Here is a 22,114-nt window from a genome sequence, read left to right as displayed (position 1 = left end):
GCGCCCCCTAGCGGCCCACGCAAGAATGCAGCCTAAAATCTGCGTGGCATAAGAGCCTTATGCCGCGCAGATTTTAGGCTGCAGTCGGTGTAACGAGGTTCCTGAATCAGGAGCACTCGTTACACCGGAGCAAGTAAGCAATTGCGCTTACACGGGCGCAATTGCTTCTTGAATCTGGGCCATTGCATAGTACAGTATAAAGTTATGTGTACTTGGACTTTTTGTTCTTTTTCTGAGCTGTAGTGATACCTACAGTGATTGTAAGTAGGGATGCACTGATACCAGTTTTTTAAGGCCGAGTCCCGATACTTTTTCTCAAGTACTCGCCGATACCAATTACCAATATCGATTTTTAGTGTCATGGGACAGCATAATTATGACGAACTGTAAGGTTTCACCTATGTGCGGTCTGGTTTAGACAGCGGGATTTTAGCCCCCTCCAGTGAGACTTTGTTCAGGGGTTCAGGCGCAATTCAGGTGTGAATTGTCAATTTGAATGACAATGGAAATTGCACGTGAATCGGGCTCGAAATCGTGTCGGATCCTTTTTAAAAACACGCTGCGGAAAGCCAACGCATAAGTGAACAGGCTCCATTGAAAAGGCTGCAGGTTCACAAGTCATGCAAATAGGATTTGGTTAAAAATGCATCCAATTCGCATATATGTGACCTAAGTCTTTTTTTTTTTGGCATAGTGACCTGTTTCAGGTCGAATTAATGAGGCGAGAGGCTACATTGTCTGGTGGTGGAGGGATCTGGATCGTTACGTCATTGTCCAGTCTGCTGTTTCACTTGGGACTCTGTTTTTGTTTCATATTATATGTGCATCAAGTGTGATTCTTGGATGCTTTCCTTTCAAGAGCCATTTTTGGAAGTTTTTTCAAGGACTGCTACATTCTTGTTTTTAATTTAACTTTTGCGCTGCACAATTTTTGACTTATTTAGATCTGGACCAAGCCACTGCACCCTCGGACCATCTGGACCCTCAGTCTCGCCATTTAGGAGCCACTTCAATTCCCCAGCCTTGGCCGCTGTCATTCTCTGCATGTCGGGAGTAAGGATGGTAATAACCTGAGTGTGGGTAATTAGCTCAGTTTGGGAAGCACAGCTCTGCATTGGACTTTTCATATTAACCAGCAAGTGATTGGTGGCTAGGACTGCCCTGCATTCAAGCCACCAATCACCTAGTGGTTAATTTGTAAAGTTAACAGCCGGCAGCTGCAGCTCCCTTCCCCCCATCTAATGCAGAGCCGTGCATCCCAAACTCAGTTTATTACCCACACTCGGCTTATTATCAGCACTCAGCTTATTACCCAACCCCTTAATGCTGAGCTGTGTCCATCCTGCCTCCCGTCCTCTGCTTGGTCTAAGTTTGGAGAATGAAGGGCAGAGGACACTACGGGAGGGGGCAGGGAGGCAGTGCTGGAGGTGGGGAAGCTGGCTGGATATCCAGAGGGCAGAGCACACTACTGTGGGGGTGGTAAAGGGGGGTGGTTAGTGCTGTGGGGAGGGGGACTGCAAGTGAGGCTGGGGGGTGGCTGTGAAGAGGCAGGGTTGTGATGTAAGGGGGGACAGTGCTGTAGGGGAGTAAAAAGGGCAGAGCACACTAGTGGGGGACGGTGGATTTGTGATGCAAGAATGATGTAAAGAGGGCAGTGTTATGGGGGGGAAGGTGATAAAAAGGGGTGGCGGGTGATGGGAAAAGGGGCAGATCACACTACTGGGGGGGGGGGGGGTTGTGATGTGAAGGGGGGTAGCACTGTGTGTGTGTGTGTGGGGGTGTGATGTGAAAGGGGCTGGTGAGGGGCAGGTGATGTGAAGGGGGCCATGCTGTGGGGGGTAGGTGATGTAAAGGGGGGCAGTGCTGTGGGTAGGGGGGGGTGATGTGAAGGAGGAGCAGTGCTGTGGGGGGCAGGTGATGTAAAGGGGGCAGAGTACACTACTCTGGGAGGGGATAAGAAGGGGGCAGTGCTGTGTGTGGGGTTGATGTGAAGGGGGCAGTGCTGTGGAGGGGGGGTGATGTGAAGGGGGCTGGTGATGTGAGGGTGGGCAGTGCTGTGGTGGGCAGTGGATGTGGTGGGGGGCAGGTGATATGAAGAAGGCAGAGTACACTACTCTGTGGAGGGGGGGGGGGGGGTATTTGTGATGTGAGGGGGGGTAGTGATGTGTGTGTGTGTGTGTGTGTGTGTGTGTGTGGGTTGATATGAAGGGGGCAGAGGACAGTGCTGTGGGGGGGGGGGTATTTGTGATGTGAGGGGGGTAGTGCTGTGTGTGTGTTGATATGAAGGGGGCAGAGGACAGTACTGTGGGGGGGAAGTGATGATTTGTAAGGGGGGTGAGGACACTGCTGTAAATAAAGGGGGTGTGTTATGTAAAGGGGATTCAGTACACTGCTGTGAATGGGGTGGGATGATGTGAAGGGGGACTGAGAACAATTCAACTGTGGAATGAAGGACTGTGAGGGGACTGAGGACATTGATGTAAGAATGGGATTGTGATATAAGGGGGGTTGTGATGTAAAAGTCTTCATACAAACATGTGATTCGGACCTCTGCTGGAAGAAAGGTTTACTGATGGGACCTCCATAAATGTAAATCCAATTCCCTTGGTGTATAAGGACTAGTTGTGCTGAACTCACAGAGACAGGACATCGTCATACACCGCTATTCTATGCATAAAAAAAACAGAACAATGGCCATTTGTTTTCTTTGACACGTGCCCTATTCATGCTATAGAACCCTCTACCATGCTGTAGCCCTCTATGCCCGTTCTGTAGATACATTTGATGCCAGAAGGTGTTTATAAAATTGTATAGAATATCCCACTGGGATTGGATCTGCCGGGATTTACTGAAAGACAATAGTCATTAATAGAGGTGTGGGGGAGCGGGAGATCGCGATGGAACACAATAGAAAGAAAACAGGAGAGATGGTTGCAGTCAGTCACATTTGATCTTGCAGCTACTGGCATCTCTGCATCCAAAAGCATCCCATCGCCGTGACAACCACCGGGGGATGGGGTTGCCATGGAAATCTCCATGGAGACAGGATCAGCCGATGTCTGGTCCAGCACAAGCTTCATTCAGCTATTCTACTCGGCCTGCTGAGATTATGTTGTTGCTTTTCTCTGCTGTTCTACGCATCCTTGTTTTTCTTTATACCTCCATTTTGTCTGTGTGTTCCACTGTATACCTTTTATATTGTTATTATAGCAACATAAGGAAACGGCATTCACTGCAGATTGTGGCCAGTAAGATGCTATTTCTGAAAGATACAAAAATAGTATATATTTTTCCATCCAAGCACCTGAGGATTGTGAAGGCCAATCACTAACCTCACTGCAACCCCTTACCAATCACTAACCGCACTGCAACCCCTCCCAATCGCTAACCTCACTGCAACCCCTCCCAATCACTAACCCCACTGCAACCCCTCCCGATCACCAACCCCTCCCAATCACTAACCCCACTGCAACCCCTCCCAATCACTAACCCCACTGCAACCCCTCCCGATCACTAACCCCACTGCAACCCCTCCCAATCACTAACCCCACTGCAACCCCTCCCGATCACTAACCCCACTGCAACCCCTCCCAATCACTAACCCCTCCCAATCACTAACCCCACTGCAACCCTTCCCAAACACTAACCCCACTGCAACCCTTCCCAAACACTAACCCCACTGCAACCCCTCCCAATCACTAACCCCACTGCAACCCCTCCCAATCACTAACCCCACTGCAACCCCTCCCAATCACTAACCCCACTGCAACCCCTCCCAATCACTAACCCCACCCAATCACTAACCCCACTGCAACCCCTCCCAATCACTAACCCCACTGCAACCCCTCCTAATCACTAACCCCACTGCAACCCCTCCTAATCACTAACCCCACTGCAACCCCTCCCAATCACTAACCTCACTGCAACCCCTCCCAATCACTAACCCCACTGCAACCCCTCCCAATCACTAACCCCACTGCAACCCTTCCCAATCACTAACCCCACTGCAACCCTTCCCAATCACTAACCCCACTGCAACCCCTCCCAATCACTAACCCCACTGCAACCCTTCCCAATCACTAACCCCACTGCAACCCCTCCCAATCACTAACCCCACTGCAACCCCTCCCAATCACTAACCCCACTGCAACCCCTCCCAATCACCAACCCCTCCTAATCACTACCCCCACTGCAACCCCTCCCAATCACCAACCCCTCCCAATCACTAACCCCACTGCAACCCCTCCCAATCACTAACCCCACTGCAACCCCTCCCAATCACTAACCCCACTGCAACCCCTCCCAATCACTAACCCCACTGCAACCCCTCCCAATCACTAACCCCACTGCAACCCCTCCCAATCACCAACCCCTCCTAATCACTACCCCCACTGCAACCCCTCCCAATCACCAACCCCTCCCAATCACTAACCCCACTGCAACCCCTCCCAATCACTAACCCCACTGCAACCCCTCCCAATCACTAACCCCACTGCAACCCCTCCCAATCACTAACCCCACTGCAACCCCTCCCAATCACCAACCCCTCCCAATCACTAACCCCACTGCAACCCCTCCCAATCACTAACCCCACTGCAACCCCTCCCAATCGCTAACCCCACTGCAACCCTTGCCAATCACTAAGCCCACTGCAACCCTTCCCAATCACTAACCCCACTGCAACCCCTCCCAATCACTAACCCCACTGCAACCCCTCCCAATCACTAACCCCACTGCAACCCCTCCCAATCACCAACCCCTCCTAATCACTACCCCCACTGCAACCCCTCCCAATCACCAACCCCTCCCAATCACTAACCCCACTGCAACCCCTCCCAATCACTAACCCCACTGCAACCCCTCCCAATCACTAACCCCACTGCAACCCCTCCCAATCACTAACCCCACTGCAACCCCTCCCAATCACCAACCCCTCCCAATCACTAACCCCACTGCAACCCCTCCCAATCACTAACCCCACTGCAACCCCTCCCAATCGCTAACCCCACTGCAACCCTTGCCAATCACTAAGCCCACTGCAACCCTTCCCAATCACTAACCCCATGGCAAACTTTCCCAATCACTAAACCCACCGCAACCCCTCGCAATCACTAACCTCACTGCACACTGTCCACACCTCCCATTCTCTCTGCTTTAATCTAAACCATTCCAATTCAATTGTAACTCTGGCTGTATGTTTAGGGTCGTTGTCCTGCTGGAAGGTGAACCTCCGCCCCAGTCTCAAGTCTTTTGCAGACTATAACAGGTTTTCTTCTAAGATTGCCCTGTATTTGGCTCTGACCAGCTTCTCTGTCCCTGCTGAAGTGGTGTGATCAGAGTGCTGTGTAGTGTTAGTTTTCCGCTACACATAGCGTTTTGCTTTTAGGACAAAAAGTTAAGTTTTGGTTCTGTAGATACAATTAGCATTGGACCTGGGAACGGATAGGTAACCAGTTCCTACTACTAAATTCATTAACCGACATGGCTTCCTCTATCTCTTGAAGGACAAGTACACTTTTAGGTCTTGTTCATATGGGCCTTGTACAACGTAAACTCATGCGAGGGCCATGTTTTACCCACACAGGGATGCAACAGTGGTCCCTGTGTAGGCAGTTCCATTTTTTTTTTCTGTATCGTTATGCTGTGGTTCCTCTAGGCTTTGCGTGCGTGCTGGGAGGGGGGGGGGGGGGGGCTCCATGTCCGTTTTTTCTTGGTGCCCCCAAATTCCTTCAAACGGCCCTGGGGGTGCTCTGTAGTAAGCATGTGTGAACAAGGCCCCTAATCTTATTTGGTAAGCTAGCTGCAAATCGCAGTGCTAATGTGCAAATTGCAGCCAATCAGAATTCATAGTTTACTGACCTGACCCCAGTAAATTGCTCTGGAATACTGTACTTTATCTTGTTTAACAAGCCAGTCAATGCTGTAAACTATTTTTGTATATTACATTTACTAAGCCAAGATTTGAAGATGATTATCCGTTGTATATAAAGATTTAAAGATAATTGTCCATTCTATGCCCAGCATGTATGACTATTGAGTCACTAGAAATAATTATACCTAATGGGTTTTGTTCATACTTTTTATTTGCAGATTATTTAATAAGGCAGAGCTTTACAATAGTAGTTGGTGTATTCAATGATATGTATGTATTAGGTTGCCTTCATCTAGTGCCTCCTGGTCATGTGACTGAGGTTTTATCCACATAGAGTATATACTATATATAGATGACGGAAAATATATAGCATGCCAACGATATTTAGGTTTGGTCCAAAGAGACCAATGTAACAACTGTTGTCTGTATGTGGTGCGGAGGTAGAAGGGACCGTATTAAATGACTGTATTATCTTTCAACCACAAGGTGTCCGGCATCAGTGTGACGAATGGGAAAGACCAGCTGGTCGTTTTTCATACCAAAGACCGAAAAGACCTCATCGTATGTATGAAGTTTGCTGGGCAGTCAGCCCCGGAGAGTCATGTGGGGGAACTTGTTGGAGTCCTGGCCAATCACTTTAAGAGGTAAATGTGTCCTAGTAGAATGAGTTAATGCTCTTTTGCTGCATTTGTCTTGTAGAAACCATTTACTATAGTGGTAGCACTCACTTTGAGCTAGTTTTTTTGGAGACCAGGTCTTAACCGGTCAAAATCTTCTCTTTCTGGATGGCGCCTGGGCTGAAGGAAGCCATACACCTGTAGTAGAATATCAAGTCCTCTGTACACCGTGTGTGGAGGTCATTGTAAGCCTTCTCCTATATAGGTTACACCTAGAGTATGGCCCAGGAACATATGTACTGCACTGAATAAAACCTAGTGACATCCGTATGCATTAGGGGGTACACTAGCAGACCTCATAAGGTCGTGATGATCTGCTTAGAGTGGAATTCCAGGCTAAACCTAATTAATTAATCAACTGTGGTCTGGTCACATATTCTCAGATTCTCAGCCAGTGGTGACTGCAGAGGATAGGAGGGAGTGGCAACAACGCATGGGCCATAAGAGCCTATGGGTTATGCCACTGCTCCCAGGCATTCCAGCTGTTGTTGCTCACTCTCTCCTCTCCCCTGCAGCCGATGCTGGCTGACATATGGGAGATCATGTGACTGGTCCAGAGCTGCTTGAAAATAGGTAAGTATATACATATTTCTTACACAGGTTAGTCAGTATGAGTGATAGCAGGGAGGGAGCAAATTTTAAGATTGGTTAGGATTTAGTCTGGAATTCCACTTCAACCAGTGGCGTAGGGCGAGGCAAGTAATTTGCGCCCCCCTGACCAATGGACTTACCTATTTTCAGCTATGTCTAGTCTGGTCACATAATCCACTATTTGTGACAGCGGTGGCTGTAGGGAAGAGGAGAGCGTGCTTTATAATGACTGGTAAAGCCTGGAGTGGTGACATCATGCATATGTTCCTATGTCCCATCTGCTGTTGGCGCTCCCTCCTCTTCACACTCCTGACAGCGCCCCTCTAAATTTTGTGCCCGGTGGCGGTGGTCCCCCACTGACTTCAACCACAACCCGCCTGGCCTATATGAAAATGATGACGGCTTTCCCGTTCTGACTGGAGGTCATATGGCATCATTCAGAACATGCCGCTCATGCGCACCCCAGGGGGCACGCAGCTTGGCGATCAGTGGTGCGGGGTGTCGCTAGGACACACTGCAGCTCCGATCATGGTAAAGAGCCTTTGACGTAGGCTCTTTACCATGTGATCAGCTGTATCCAATCACAGCTGATCACAGTGTAACTAGGAAGTGCCAGTTATCGGCATTCCTCTACTCATGTTGACAGAGCGTGAATAGAGGAGCGACGATGAGTGTCTTTCCTGATGGGGGGGGTCGAATAGTCAGTGCAGGCCCCATCAGCGATGTCCACTGGTGCCCATCTATCATTACCACCTATCAGTGCCCATCAGTGATGCATATCATTGCCGCCTATCAATTCCCATCAGTGCTGCATATTGGTGCTGCCTCATCCGTGCTCGTCAGTGCAGCCTCATCAGCAGTGAAGGAGAAAACATAAAGGGGCATAAGGCCATTATGTACATCCATGCCTGGTATCTTGGGGTACTGGTCTTATGTGGTGATGGTGGTGCTTGATTTGCTCAGACAATCGAAGGATTCATACTGAGTTCCTAAACAGATAAATGCTCCACTGGGTTCTGTGGGCAATGTTATGGGGTCCAACCCAGCTATTTCTGTTGTGCTCTAAGAGGCATGTCTAAATATCATACTCCACCACCAGAGAAAGTACATTATCTCTCTTTGTGTTATCAACATATAGTCATTTCTTGAGGGGTTGACGTCGCTTTCATTTGCCTAACAGAGTAATTGGCTAGTAGAGCCACATAAACTGTCAATGTAAAATGTGATCAGGACATTGGCATTCCTATCTGTACTAAACCAGCCTCAATGCCCGTAGGGCAGGCCAGCATTGCTATACAGTTGTGTCCTATTCCGTCAGATTGGGCCAGTGCAGAGGAAGGAAGATAGAATGACATTTGCTGCTCAACGTGGATTTTTTGCTGGTTTTGATTTTAAAACAATACTTGTCTCTTGTACAGTACACGGGAAATTTCCCTTAAGATTTTATGGTAAAGGACACGCTGCTTGTTACAGAGCTGGGAACATTTCCAGGCAGCATTGTTTCTGTTTGTTTTCCTCCATTCACTGATCCTTAGTCCTCAGGAATGATGGGTTAGAGCTGGGAGTTCATTGATTTCCATGGAAACAGGCTCAGCATCTGAATAGTTGAGTGATGAGGATGAAGGTTTAATGAGCTCTGAAAAAACAGGGTTAGCGTTAGGCAGCCGTCCAAGTTCTTTTAGCTGTCAGTCCCCGTCCCCCCCATCCCCCCCATCCCCCCCATCTTCTCCTCCACAACCCTCTAGAGAGTGTCTGTCCTTTCCCTCCTCCTCTCCTCCTTTCTCCTCTCTCCTCTCTTGTTCACTTCTTTTCCCATTCTCACCATCTGTCTCTCCATTATCAGTCTTCTTCCCTGCCTCTGCTTTTTGTTTCCTCCTCTTTCTCTAATTCCCCATCTTTCTTTCCTCCTCTTACCCTCCTTCTCTCTTCCTGTCTTAGCCTTTTTCTCTCTCTTTCATTCCTCCAATTTTCTCTCTCATTCCTCTCCCTCTCTGTCTCCTTCTCTTTCTCTGTTTCGCTCCTCTCATTCTCTCTCTTTCTCATTCCTTTCATTCGTTCCTCTTATTCTCTCTCTCAATCCTCTTTTTCACTTGTTCCTCTTATTCTCTTTCTTGTCTCCCCCCTCTCTCATTCCCCTCATTCTCCCTGATTCTCTCTCTCCCCCCACATTCTCTCTCTCTCTCCCCCCACATTCTCTCTCTCTCTCCCCCCCACATTCTCTCTCTCTCTCCCCCCCCCACATTCTCTCTCTCCCCCCACATTCTCTCTCCCCCCCACATTCTCTCTCTCTCCCCCCCACATTCTCTCCCCCCACATTCTCTCTCTCTCTCTTTCTCTTTCCTCGCATTCTCTCTCTCTCTCTCTCTCTCTCTCTCTCTCTCTCTCTCTCTCTCTCTCTCTCTCTCTCTCTCTCTCCCCTTGCATTCTCTCTCTTTCCTTGCATTCTCTCTCTCTTTCCTTGCATTCTCTCTCTCTTTCCTCGCATTCTCTCTCTCCCCCCTCGCATTCTCTCTCTCCCCCCTCGCATTCTCTCTCTCTCTCTCCCCCTCTCATTCTCTCTCTCTCTCTCTCTCTCTCTCTCTCTCCCCTCGCATTCTCTCTCTCTCTCCCCTTGCATTCTCTCTCGCTCTCTCCCCTCGCATTCTCTCTCTCCCCTTGCATTCTCTCTCTCCCTCTCTCTCTCCCCTTGCACTCTCTCTCTCCCCTCGCATTCTCTCTCTCTCCCCTCGCATTCTCTCCCTCTCTTTCTTGTTCCTTTCCTCTCTCTCTCTCTCGTTTCTCTCCTCTCTCTCTCGTTCCCCTCTCCTCTCTCTCCTCTCCTCTCTCTCTCGTTCCTCTCCTCTCTCTCGTTCCTCTCCTCTCTCTCGTTCCTCTCCTCTCTCTCGTTCCTCTCCTCTCTCTCGTTCCTCTCCTCTCTCTCGTTCCTCTCCTCTCTCTCTCGTTCCTCTCTTCTCTCCCTCCCCCCCCGTTCCTCTCCTCTCTCCCTCCCCCCCGTTCCTCTCCTCTCTCCCTCCCCCCCGTTCCTCTCCTCTCTCCCTCCCCCCCGTTCCTCTCCTCTCTCTTGTTCCTCTTCTCTTTCTCTCTCATCCCCCTCATTCTCTAGCTCTTCTCTTATTCTCGTTCCTCTCATTCTCATTTGTCCCTCTTATTCTCTCTCTCTTCTCTAATTTCTTTCTTGTGGCTCTCTCTCCTCTAATTTTCTCTTGTTCCTCTCATTCAATCTCTGTCTCATTCTTCTCATTCACTCTCGCTCCTCTCATTCTATCTTCCTTTGTCTTTATACCCAACCAAATATGAGAGGGAATTCCCAGAATGCTTTCCACTTTTCGGCAGAACAGGTTCTCATTTACATAGACTACAAATATGGACGTAGGTAATTAATCTATGTTCAGAAGATAACATGTGACTTGGACCTCAGCAATGTCAATTGTTCAGGTTCCAGTTTTTCCTGGGTGCTGAACTAGACTGCTGTACTGCAATTCTTGTGATGGGTAAGAGGCATTCAATGCTAGTAGGAACACACCTGCCATGATGCCCCTGCCTGCCTCGGAGGAGAAATCTGCTCAATGTCCCTCCATCTCCCTGTAACAAATTCCTCCAGCTGGCATCTCCCCCATCTGCTGGACTCTCCCAGCCTGCCTGACATTTGACAGCTGTCAGACATGTGCTGTACAAGTCTGGATCTCCAATCAGGCATAGCGCTTTGAAAAAAAAAAAAGGATACCTTTGAAAAGGAAAACAACAACACTGCTTTGAATGGTAGATAGTATATACTGTATACCTGTTCAATCGTCCCCGACTCTTGGCAATTCTATGAGACCGATCCCTTGGCACCACGTCTGATGCTTTTGAAAGCCATTTTTCTGGTGGTTTATTTTTATTTTTTTTATAAAGTAGATAGTCAGCACTTTCTTCAGCCCTCTCCAATTGCTAAGGCATGCCACTTATATGCAGACTGTACTAGCACATGGGTATATCCTATTTGTACACGCATACTAATGGTAGACAGGAGCCAATTCGCCTACCGGCTTGGCTTTAGAGTGTGGAAAGAAACTGAAGTGCCTGGAGGAAACCCACACAAACACAGTGCAAATTCTCGGGTGCAAAGTGAAGAGACTTCAATAAAAGTGCTTTACACTGTGCCACTCCACACTCCCCACGTGCTAAACACTAACCAAATATTGCGACCCTAATTTAATAAGGTCTTAAAGGGGTTGTAAAGGAAAAAAAATGTTTCCCTAAATAGCTTCCTTTACCTTAGTGCAGTCCTCCTTCACTTACCTCATCCTTCCATTTTGCTTTTAAATGTCCTTATTTCTTCTGAGAAATCCTCACTTCCTGTTCTTCTGTCTGTAACTCCACACAGTAATGCAAGGCTTTCTCCCTGGTGTAGAGAAAGCCTCCTGAGGTGGGAGGGGGAGCAGGAGTGTCAGGAAGCCCCCCTAACACACAGCTCCTTTCTCTATCTGCAAAGTAGAGAGTGTCCTGACTTGCCTGCTCGCCCCCTCCCCCCTTAAGAGGCTTTCTCCACACCAGGTAGAAAGTGTCACATTACTGTGTGGAGTTACAGACAGAAGAACAGGAAGTGAGGATTTCTTAGAAGAAATAAGGACATTTAAAAGCAAAATGGAAGGATGAGGTAAGTGAAGGAGGACTGCACTAAGGTAAAGGAAGCTATTTAGGGAAAAAAAATAATTCCTTTACATCCCCTTTAATGTACTTTATTCTGAGTCTCCAATTCCTTACCTCCCTCCCTGTCCAGATTCAGATAAATCACCTCCTGTACCCCACAATCACCAGGCCAGGGTTGTGGGGAAGAGACCCTTGTCCTCATCAACATGGGGACAAGGTGCTTTGAGGGGGAGCTCCTGTTGAGGGCATGTGGTGTGGTATGGTTCAGGGAACCACTAGCTTGTCCCTCCCCTTTTCCTGGCCTGCCAAGCTACATGCTCGAATAAGGATCTGGTATGGATTTGGGGGGGGGGGGGGGTGCCCTCACGCCATTTATTTATTTTTTCTTTGGGAGTGAGATTCTTTCCAAGATCTATTCCAGACCCGAAGGGCCTAATATAGATTGGGAGGACCCCACACTGGCTTTTTCTTTTGTTCTGGTTGTTAAAGCAGAGTTCCACCCAAAAATAGAACTTCCACTTTTCGGAACTCACCCCCCCCTCCCTCCTCTGGTGTCACCTTTGGCACCCTTCAGGGGGAGCAGATACCTGTTTAATAGCTGCATTATCTGTGGATATCTACGCCACTTCCCGTCAACCCCCCAACAGGCTGTAGTGGAAATCTCCTCCTACCTAAACACTCAGGCAGACCCTGCAGTTTATCATGTAACTGTGGTATACAGCTCAGCCAAAAAGATATATAGTGGCAGTATTTTAATGTAAAAAGATTTATAAGCTGTGGGCATTTTTGAGGAGGGGGCAGATAATGTGTTACTAAACCCAGTATTATGAAAATACTTCAAGACTCAATTCACATCTATGCATGTTGCTTTTGAGCGTTTCGGCAGTGCTTTTTACTGTGCCTTCAGCGTTTTCGGATGCACTTTTTAAAAAAAAAAAATGGCAAATTTGTTGATGGGCAGATTAACCCCTTCATGCCTAAGCCTTTTTTTTACACTTGTTGCTTACAAATTAAAATCAATATTTTATGCTCGAAAAGGACTTGGAACCCCCAAACATTTATATTATATATATATATATATATATATATATATATATATATATATATAATCATTTTTTTTTAGCAGAGAATAAAATGGCGCTTGTTGCAATATTTTATGTCAAACTGTATTTGTACTGCTTGTAATAACAGCCGAGTGGGTGCTTGGCTGCATCGGTTGTTGTTACAAGAAAGCCGACAGCTCTAAAGAAAAAAAAAAAAACAGCACCGGGGTGATGTGTGCAGCTGCAGGCATCACCCCAGTACAACCCCTTGAAGCCGAAGGTCACATATTTGCGTTTTGTTGGCATCGAGGAGTTAAACGCGAATTGCGGTAAAAATGCACAACATGGTTTTCCGCAGCTTCTCAAGTGAAGTCTATTGAACCAAAAGTGCAAAAAAAAAAAAAGTCCCTGTCCCTTTCCAATAATATAGAGGTACTCATGTTAAAATGAATGTCCGGAATTTCTGCAAACATCACATTGGTGTGAATGGAGCCTAAAGACCACACTGTATTCAGCTGTTTGCGTTGCATAAGGTTTTAACTATAGAGCAGAGTTTTCAGTATTTATTACATTTTACTTTTTTTATTGTTTACCATCTTGAAAAGGGACTTTCACATTTGAGTCCACGGCTCCCTTGTAATGAATTTCCTTGGGATTTGTTTTATGGGAATTTCCCTTGAAATACTGGGAAGGAATATAATGAAAGTGTTTATTCTCTGCATTTCCTCCGACCTTCAAGAATGATCATCATTTCCCTTTAAATCTGTTCGCTAATTACAGGGGGTCATGCAATGCTTTTTACCGCAACAGGATATTGAACATACGGTGTGTCAACGCTTGCTCAGTATTCTCACTGATGTAGCCGTGTGTCATCGGTCATTATGGAGAGGACGAGTAAGCGCTCTGTATTTAGGTCACAGAATGTAGAGCAAGCCAGGCACAGTTGATTAATAAGCATTTTCTACAGCTGACAGAAGCATTGCACAACCAACTTTTTCCTAATTACAAATTTCCTCTCAGCACATGGCATAGTCCCATCAATTGATCTAACGGCACTTCAAGCACATCTGTGATTGGGTAGTGAAAATAATGATATGCTTGGATTTTCTAGTGGTGGTTAAAAACATATTAAATTGGTTTGTTTTGGAAAAAGTGCGTTGAGGAGTTAGAACCGCTGCAAAGTTAGAGCTGATGCGGTCTGTGTCCCCACTAGGGAGAGTCACCCGTTATGAGATGCAGAATTTTAAGATCTCTCTAAAGCAGGGGGTCTCCAAAATCGCCATTAGTAGTAAAAAAAAAAAAAAAATATTAATAAAAATGCAATAAAACTATCTCCTATTTTGTAAATGCTATACATGTTGCGCAAACCAATCGATAAATGCTTATTGCGATAATTTTTTTTTTTTACCAAAAATAGGTAGAAGAATACGCATCGGCCTAAACTGAGAAAAAATATTTTTTATATATTTTTGGGGGATATTTAGTATAGCAAAAAGTTAAAAATATTGATTTTTTTTTTCAAAATTGTCGCTCTATTTTTGTTTATAGCGCAAAAAATAAAAACCGCAGAGGTGATCAAATACCACCAAAAGAAAGCTCTATTTGTGGGGAAAAAAGGACGCCAATTTTGTTTGAGAGCCACGTCGCACGACCGCACAATTGTCAGTTAAATCGACACAGTGCCGAATTGCAAAAACTGGACAGGTCCTTTACCTGCATTTTGGTCCGGGTCTTAAGTGGTTAAAGGAACCTATTTAGAAAAAAAAAAAACTTTACAACCCCTTTAAAGGTGCAAGGCTGACAGCCCCAGAGCCTGGACAATTACATACAAGACAGCCTCCATATCTCTGTCCTCATAGGTTCACTTTAATGCCTACTCCAGGCGTGTGTAGCTCTATATAAGTAGTCTATTCTTGAAGTTCTACCAAGTAACATACAAAGTGAGAATAAACCAATAAACTGGTCTGGATGGTACTTTCTAGGCAATCCACATATTCCCCAAAAACAATATAACGTGCAGTATATACATTTCATGATCAAGATATAATGGGTGCAATTCTCATTTAGCCCAACTCATTTCAAAATTGCTTTCTTCCTCATGGGAAAAGAGAATTTGTAGAGAAACCCCAAATAATCATCCAAAATACAGCTGTTCAAAAACACTGCCAGATTGGAGGGTCACAAAACTATCACTTAAAAGCAAACCAAGGATTAACTCCCTCCGCTAAGAACTGGGCCCCATAGCGTCTTCTTATCAAGAATGATCACCTCAGACATGTGTAAACCCCAAAAAAAAAAAAAACATGGACAAGTCCAAGAGGTCAACATTTACACCACCAACAACAAAAATGAGCCCACTAGCATGCAGGGAAGGTGGATCGTTTTGGGAGTCAATACCCTCCAATACAGCCAATGGCTACATGTTGGGTGATCATTTGGGATTTCTCTGCTTTCTTCCTCAGAGGAAATGAGAATTTGTAATGTCAAAGCACATTGGGATAAAAGAGAATTGCAACCATAGACCTTGCTTACGAAATGTATATGCCGCTTGATATATGGTTAATATATTTTCTTAAAATGTCTTTAATAAAATGTTTTATACAGATAAAGCAAATTATGCATCAATCCAGTGTCTTGGCATTGATTGTCTCAGCTGAAGTGGAAGGTCCAGGAGGCTTTGGTAACAGGACTTGTTATGTCTAGACAGGGTCCTAAGGATCTTCTCGTTCTGGGGGTCTAGGCAGTAGAGAGATGCAGAATATCCCTTTCCTGAAGGGTGGCTGTAACTATATGTAAACTCTACCTAAAACCACCCCACTTCCTTCACTGGTTACTTACCTCCATTCCAGTACTATAGTATGCCCAGTGTTCCCCTCCTGATGAAAATCTGTGCAATGCTGGGTGTGTGTCTCAAAAGGTTTGAATGAAGCTATAGACGGAATCGTATTCAAGGCTAAAGGCCAGTGATGGCGAAACTTGGCACCCCAGATGTTTTGGAACTACATTTCCCATGATGCTCACCTACACTGCAGAGTGCATGGGCATCATGGGAAAAGTCCAAAAACATCTGGGGTGCCAAGTTTCGCCATCACTGCTATACAGGTATTATACACAGGGCACAAGTATACCCAGTGATGCACAGATTTTCATCAGAAAGGATGTAGATGATGGTGTGTAGGCCACGGCACTGGGCTGCTGATAAGTAAGCAGTTGCTAGGGAAGGGAAAGGAGAGTTAACAAAAAAATATATATTTCACGTTCAACTGGATGGATTGGTATCTCTGTTCATCCTTACGATGTAACTTATGACTTAAAGAAATATATCATTATTAGAAATGGTTTTCATTTACATATCCTTTGAGAGTGAATTTTTAAATAAATTTAGCTTCATGTGAAAAGTAAAGACTTTAACTTTATTTTTTATTAAAATAAGCCATTTTGTATATTAAGTCTCTTTCTTATATCCTTACAGTGAGAAGAGGCCCCTCCAGGTGCTCGTTGGGCATCCAGTCCAGTGTAACCAACATGGAAAATCCTGCGCCATCACTGTGGAAACCAAAATCAACCAATCGCAGCCTCACTTCAACAAAGGCCGTTCCGGTTTTACCTTGAGTGTGCCAGCCAACTAATGTTCGTGTGCCTGAAACCATACCATGATACTGAGTATCTGTGTACCAATGCCTTATACAGCCAACGATACCTTGGGGTTTATATTGCGGGGACCGGTTCCCCCCAGAACGTTTCGTCAGTCCTTGAAGGGATTACATGTAAACCATACAACATTACTGCTCAATTTTAACCCAGGCTCTTCAGCCTTTAACTGCCTATCTTTTAGATTCCTTCATATAATTTGTCTTATTTCCTATTTCACAGGATTTTGTTCTCAAAATATAATTAAAAAAATTTATCTAGATTCATAAATAAATGCGTTTGTTATGAAAATGGCATGCTTGTTGGCGACAGCATATGGTGCTGCATATTTGGGGTTTGTTTTGTGTGTACCAGACTGAAAATGTAGTGGGGCCTATTCACACTTGAGCGTTGTGGCAGGGTGTACTAAAAACGCACTCATTAATGCGCATTTCCACATTGAATTGCAACAAACCTGATCTATGTGCACTGTTGGAGCTATTCACGATGTGCGTTAGGCCGAGTTCACGTACGTGCAGATTTCCTTGCATGACATGCAATAGAGCTGTTTCACATAGTGTCTGTGGTGGCCACGGTCCACATTCCAAAAGGGTCCTGTGCACCTTTGGGTCCGGTTCAGGTGCAAATTCAGGCAAAAATTTGGACCCGATTCACACCTGAACGGGTGAGTTCATATGTGAACCCGGCCTTACCGCAATGTACTGTATGGTAACACACCATAACAATTACCGTATGCTATTCCTCCTCTGTTGTGGTGCATTGACAGCCCATACACAAATGCAAATATAAAATGCGTCACAACGAGTCCACCCCACCCAAAATAACACACGTGTGACACATAGAATGTGAGTTTTTTATTTTTATCCTCACAGTACAAAAATAAATAAAAACACAGAGTTAGACACAAGCTGGAGGGTTTCTGTATTTCCTCCATACCCTGCATTAGTGTCATTCACACACAAAACTACACAACGACTTCATGTAAACCAGGAGATGCTACAAGTACATTAACCTGACGCCCCACACTGCCATGTTCAGGCCCAGATACCAGTACGGGAACATGCATACCCTGTGTACATGGGTGGGCTACAGTCGGCGGTCATGCACTCAGTCACACATAATACATATTTATATACATCTATGTATATTACACAGGCAGAGTCCAGGTACCATGCCAGGTCACATAGCCTGCACACTATAGAAGCCTTCACACAAAGGCCCTCCTCTCCTTGATTGTAATCTAGATACTGTACTGCCCTACAGGCCCAATGTAGCCTACCACACTGACTCTCTTTTAGTATATTACCACGAGCCATAAGGCTCTACATGGTAGTGGATTATTAAAGAGAACCTGCTTCAAAGCGACATACTGGTGTGGAAAGCCCCAGATGGAAGTCGATCTCCCTATTACTTGTCTAATATAGAAGAGGCTTTTTCAGGCACACCCAGGGCCCTTTACATGTATACAATGCATCACAATGTACGAAAATGTTTCTCACACCAACCAATAAGATTCAAACCGGACTTGAAAGCTTGAATCCGATTGGTGATGTATCCAGCAGAAAAGAGGTTTGAGGAAGCGGACCTCGCACATCACATGCCTCGAATAAGAAGACTGCAATGGTTGACCAATTGGTGCCTTAAAACTGCTCTTTAATATCATGCCACCAGGCAATTACAATGCAGTTGAGCCCTTACTGTTTTTAGGACTTATACTATATACTTCTATTTTTGCATAGCACTAGGTCTATCCACACTACGTACATCTTATTAGAAAAAATCCTACTGCACCAGAGATGCTCAATAAAAGGCAGCACCGGACACAAAACAAGGACATAGGGTAGGTGACTAAAAACGAGTAGCTTCAGTTCCCGTGTTCCACCTAGGGATGGATGGCAGTAGGTAAACCTAACAATAATTACACTAAGACTAGCTAAGCTACAAGTCCCAGCAAGCCTTTCCAGCCACACTGGTAATAGTAAACCCTCACCCACTAGAGGGTCTGTCAAGGAGAGGAACTAATATGTCATCTGGCATAAAAAGTACAAGCCTTCACTGTATGGACCTGGAAGGGAAACCTGCATCCTACAGGCAAAACACACAAAATGAAAAGTCTCCACAACTCTCTTCTAACACTGCACATGTAACAAAACAAAAAAAAAACAGAAATTAAACTCCTTGTCTGCTAGAACACAAGGAGTTAATGGCACGTATTGTACAGGTAATGTTATAGCAGGCTATTCTAGAACAAGCACCCATTACATCACAAAAGTGCATCTTTATCTTGCTCATGAGGGCATATTGTATACAACTGTCACTGGGTGAATGGCCGTCATTGACGTGTCTCTCAACACAGGTGCAAACGTGGTTGGCGGTACCTCTGAAATGATTCCTTGGAATGGGGTTGTCCAATTCCAGTACCAGAAAGCTATAAAAAGCAAAAGATTTTTGGCTCAGACTTGTGTTCAGTGACCTGATCCTTGCTTAGTTTGTCTCCCACTTCAAGAAATTCTAAAACAAGGGATCCTCTTGGCCCTTCCGGAATGGAGAAGTTTAACTCAAGATTCTACCGACTGTGGAGGCTGCTGTATTTGGCCTTTCTAAATTTTCTGAAAGAGGAACTGTCTGGGTCTCAAGCTTCTGAGCAAAACCAATTTGTCACCTAATACTAGGCTGAAAATATGGACCAGCTGGTGTAGGAATTGGTATACCCAAATGTTTTAATCCAGGTCACCATTTTTCCAATGACAAGATGTTGGACCACCTTCGTCTTCTGATTGGTCCATCTTTTGAGCTGAAAATGCAATGGCAAAATTGCCGATGTGGGTTGATAATGCATGCTGGAGAAAGGCTCCAGCGTCCATCCCAACCCTGCTATCATCTACCCAATTCGATCCGACATCCCAACACTGCCATCGCCTACTCAATGAGAAGCTGCAAGGAGAAAACTATTGGCAGAGATGTGTCAATCAACACTAGCAGCATAATGGTAGATATTTCACCTGTACTAAAGGAGTCTACAGCCATCAAAATTGCCAGAAACTTTTCTTCCTTTAGAGACTTTTACGCACAAAAGAAATCTGATAAAAAAAGGTCTATAATCTGGTTGTATATTACTTTTATATATACACATTTTGGAAAAAAAACTGATTAGAATTTAGCCTCCGTTCACTACCTGAGGAATTTTGTGACAAAGTTTTAATACTATGCCCCCCAATACCTATGCGAAAAACTAAAAGCTCAGAACCCCAATCGCGTTCTGCGATCCACCAACCAAAATCTACTCCAGATACAAGTCCAAAGGAGAACGAAGATTCGCAGTCCAAGGACCTAGACTGTGGAACGCTCTACCAACCATCATCCGATTGGAGGTGAACCACTTGGCCTTCAGAAGAAAGATCAAAACCCATCTCTTCTGAGGGCAAAAAGTTTATTTCGGGAATGGATACTAAGCGCCCAGAGGCGATTCAGTTGGCATGTGTTGTGCTATATAAGTTTTTCACTTACTAAGATTAATAGCTCCCCACCACCTTCAATTAAATTCCAGCTTTCCGAACCCAACAGGATTGAATTTGATTGGTGACCTTAGGAAAAATAGTGAAAAATTCATGGTGCAGCTCTTTGTATTCCATGTTGGGCCAACAGGGTCTGCATTAGGGACTTGGCCCATGGATTGCCAGACAAGCCCTGTGATCTAATGAACTGATATTAATCCATAAAATGGCTGCCTTCACAAGGTTAAGGTTACAAGTTAGGTGCCTGAACTAAAAAAAAAAAAAAAAAACTCCCTACAAACAGATTCAAGTATAAATGCAGTAGTTGTAGTAGGTTTAATTCTGATGGTCCTTCTTCCAGACACCTTAAAATAAGATGCCCTATAGCAGGGATCTCCAAACTACACCCCCCCAGCTGTTGCCAAACTACAAGTCCCATGAGGCATTGCAAGGCTAAAGCCTCATACACACGATCGGACTTCCAACTGACTTTTCCGTGGATTTTGCCCCGAAGGGCGTTGTCCGTGAACTTGGTATGCATACACACAGTAGGACTTTTGCAGCCAACAAACACGAACGTAGTGACGTGAAAGACGTACTACGTGGTTTTTCTGCTCTTTAACACCACCCTTTAGGCACGTCTGCTATTGTTGTATGATCTTTAGCATTGGTTCTGAGCATGCGTATTTGTACTTTGGATTTAGTCCGCTGGACTGTGTACACGCGATCGGATTTGCTCCATCGGACATTTGTTGCCGGAAAGTTTGTCTGTTCACACAGCGAACATTTGTCCGATGAAAAAGCTTGGCCGATGGCGCGTACACAAGGTCGGATTGTCTGCAAAAACAGGTCCGTCGGAGGTTTGTTGTCAAAAAGTCCGATCGTGTGTACGGGTCTTAACAGATACAAGCACGACTCCCAAGCATGATGGGACTTGTAGTTTCGCAAAGGCTGGAGGGCCGCCAGTTTGAGACACCTGCACTAGCGCAAATACTGCCATGGATACCAGACCAACAACCATCTGTGCAAAGTCTCCAAAAAAAAAAAAAAAAAAAAAAAAATCAAAAAAAAAAAATCCAACCCCCGCCTATGACTCCTAATTAGAAAATGCCAAGCACAGCTGGCAGGCCTTCCCAACAAAACATGCATTCTATTATTTGCTTGGTCCTTGCCAACAGGCGAACATATTGTAGGGGTATTGTCACCTGTATGCAATTCCTTCAACCAAAAAAATATTTTAAGAGAACTGGTCCATTACAAACAAGTGGCATCATGCGATTAGTTCTTCGGACCTTAAAACGGGTACATGGCCCAAAAAGGCTGCCACCAATGTGCCTGCTGGGTGACAGTAACCCTTTAACCAGAGACCCAGGAAGGCAGCTTTACATCTTAGCCCCCAGACATAACAACCCTGCTTGCCCTGAGCCATTTCACAGTGATGCGATTGTGTTCCTGCTTCTTGAATAGTAAAACTAACATAAATCATATTTCACATTAAAAGGGATAATATAGACAGATTCAGAGGAATGACAGAATGCAAAATACACTAACCCAAAAGCAACCAATAAAAATTCACACTACAGTAATCTAAGTCTGACAGCTTAACTGCCAGCAGCCAATCAGAACGTATCTCCCACCAAGCTGACCCATTCATTCAAGTTTGGTCTGTTGCTTTGGGCAGTGCATGTTGCAAAATCATCATCATCAGCAGTTATTGAATAGATCCATGAGCTTTAAAGAAGGGAATGTCGGATCTCAGGAATTAGACACTTGGCCTGTTCAGGTTGTTCATTCGGACATCTAGAAGAATTTACAGTTCAATCCTATGGGTAACCCCTGCCTTTGAACTAAAGAAGTGGTTAAAGCAGTGTACAATATAGGGTTTTAGAATGAAAAAAAAACATTTTTTGACCCCCTTGCTTTGCAACGGAAATAATTTAGGCAAATTTTGATTCTTAAACTACAATGGAAAACCATACCCCTAATAAAGCAAGTCCATCCAAAACTAAAAATGAAGTTCGGAATATTCTGTCGGAAATAAAGTGCTGAATAGGAGAGCCCCAAAATGTCTGCGGGACTCTTTAGTGGTGAATTATAATAGTATCAAAGTGTTATGTGGGGTACTGAAAAAAAAATACCATAGCGGGACTTGGA

The 22,114-nt window shown here is 45.2% G+C and overlaps 1 protein-coding gene across 2 annotated transcripts in view; it reads left to right on the top strand.

Moving 5' to 3' along the window:
* Positions 1-16,740, top strand: part of MYO1D (myosin ID) — a 132,770-nt gene extending 116,030 nt beyond the window's left edge. For both annotated transcript variants that reach the window (XM_040329843.1, XM_040329842.1), the window contains 2 exons: positions 6,359-6,516; positions 16,288-16,740. In XM_040329843.1, the coding sequence (XP_040185777.1) occupies positions 6,359-6,516; positions 16,288-16,444 (315 nt within the window). In that variant the 3' untranslated portion in view covers positions 16,445-16,740. The remainder of the gene's footprint in view (positions 1-6,358; positions 6,517-16,287) is intronic.
* Positions 16,741-22,114: the final 5,374 nt, after the last annotated feature.

Source organism: Rana temporaria, chromosome 12, assembly GCF_905171775.1.
Source record: "Rana temporaria chromosome 12, aRanTem1.1, whole genome shotgun sequence".
NCBI classification, from domain to species: Eukaryota; Metazoa; Chordata; class Amphibia; order Anura; family Ranidae; genus Rana; species Rana temporaria.
This window is presented reverse-complemented; position numbering and strand designations above follow the sequence as displayed.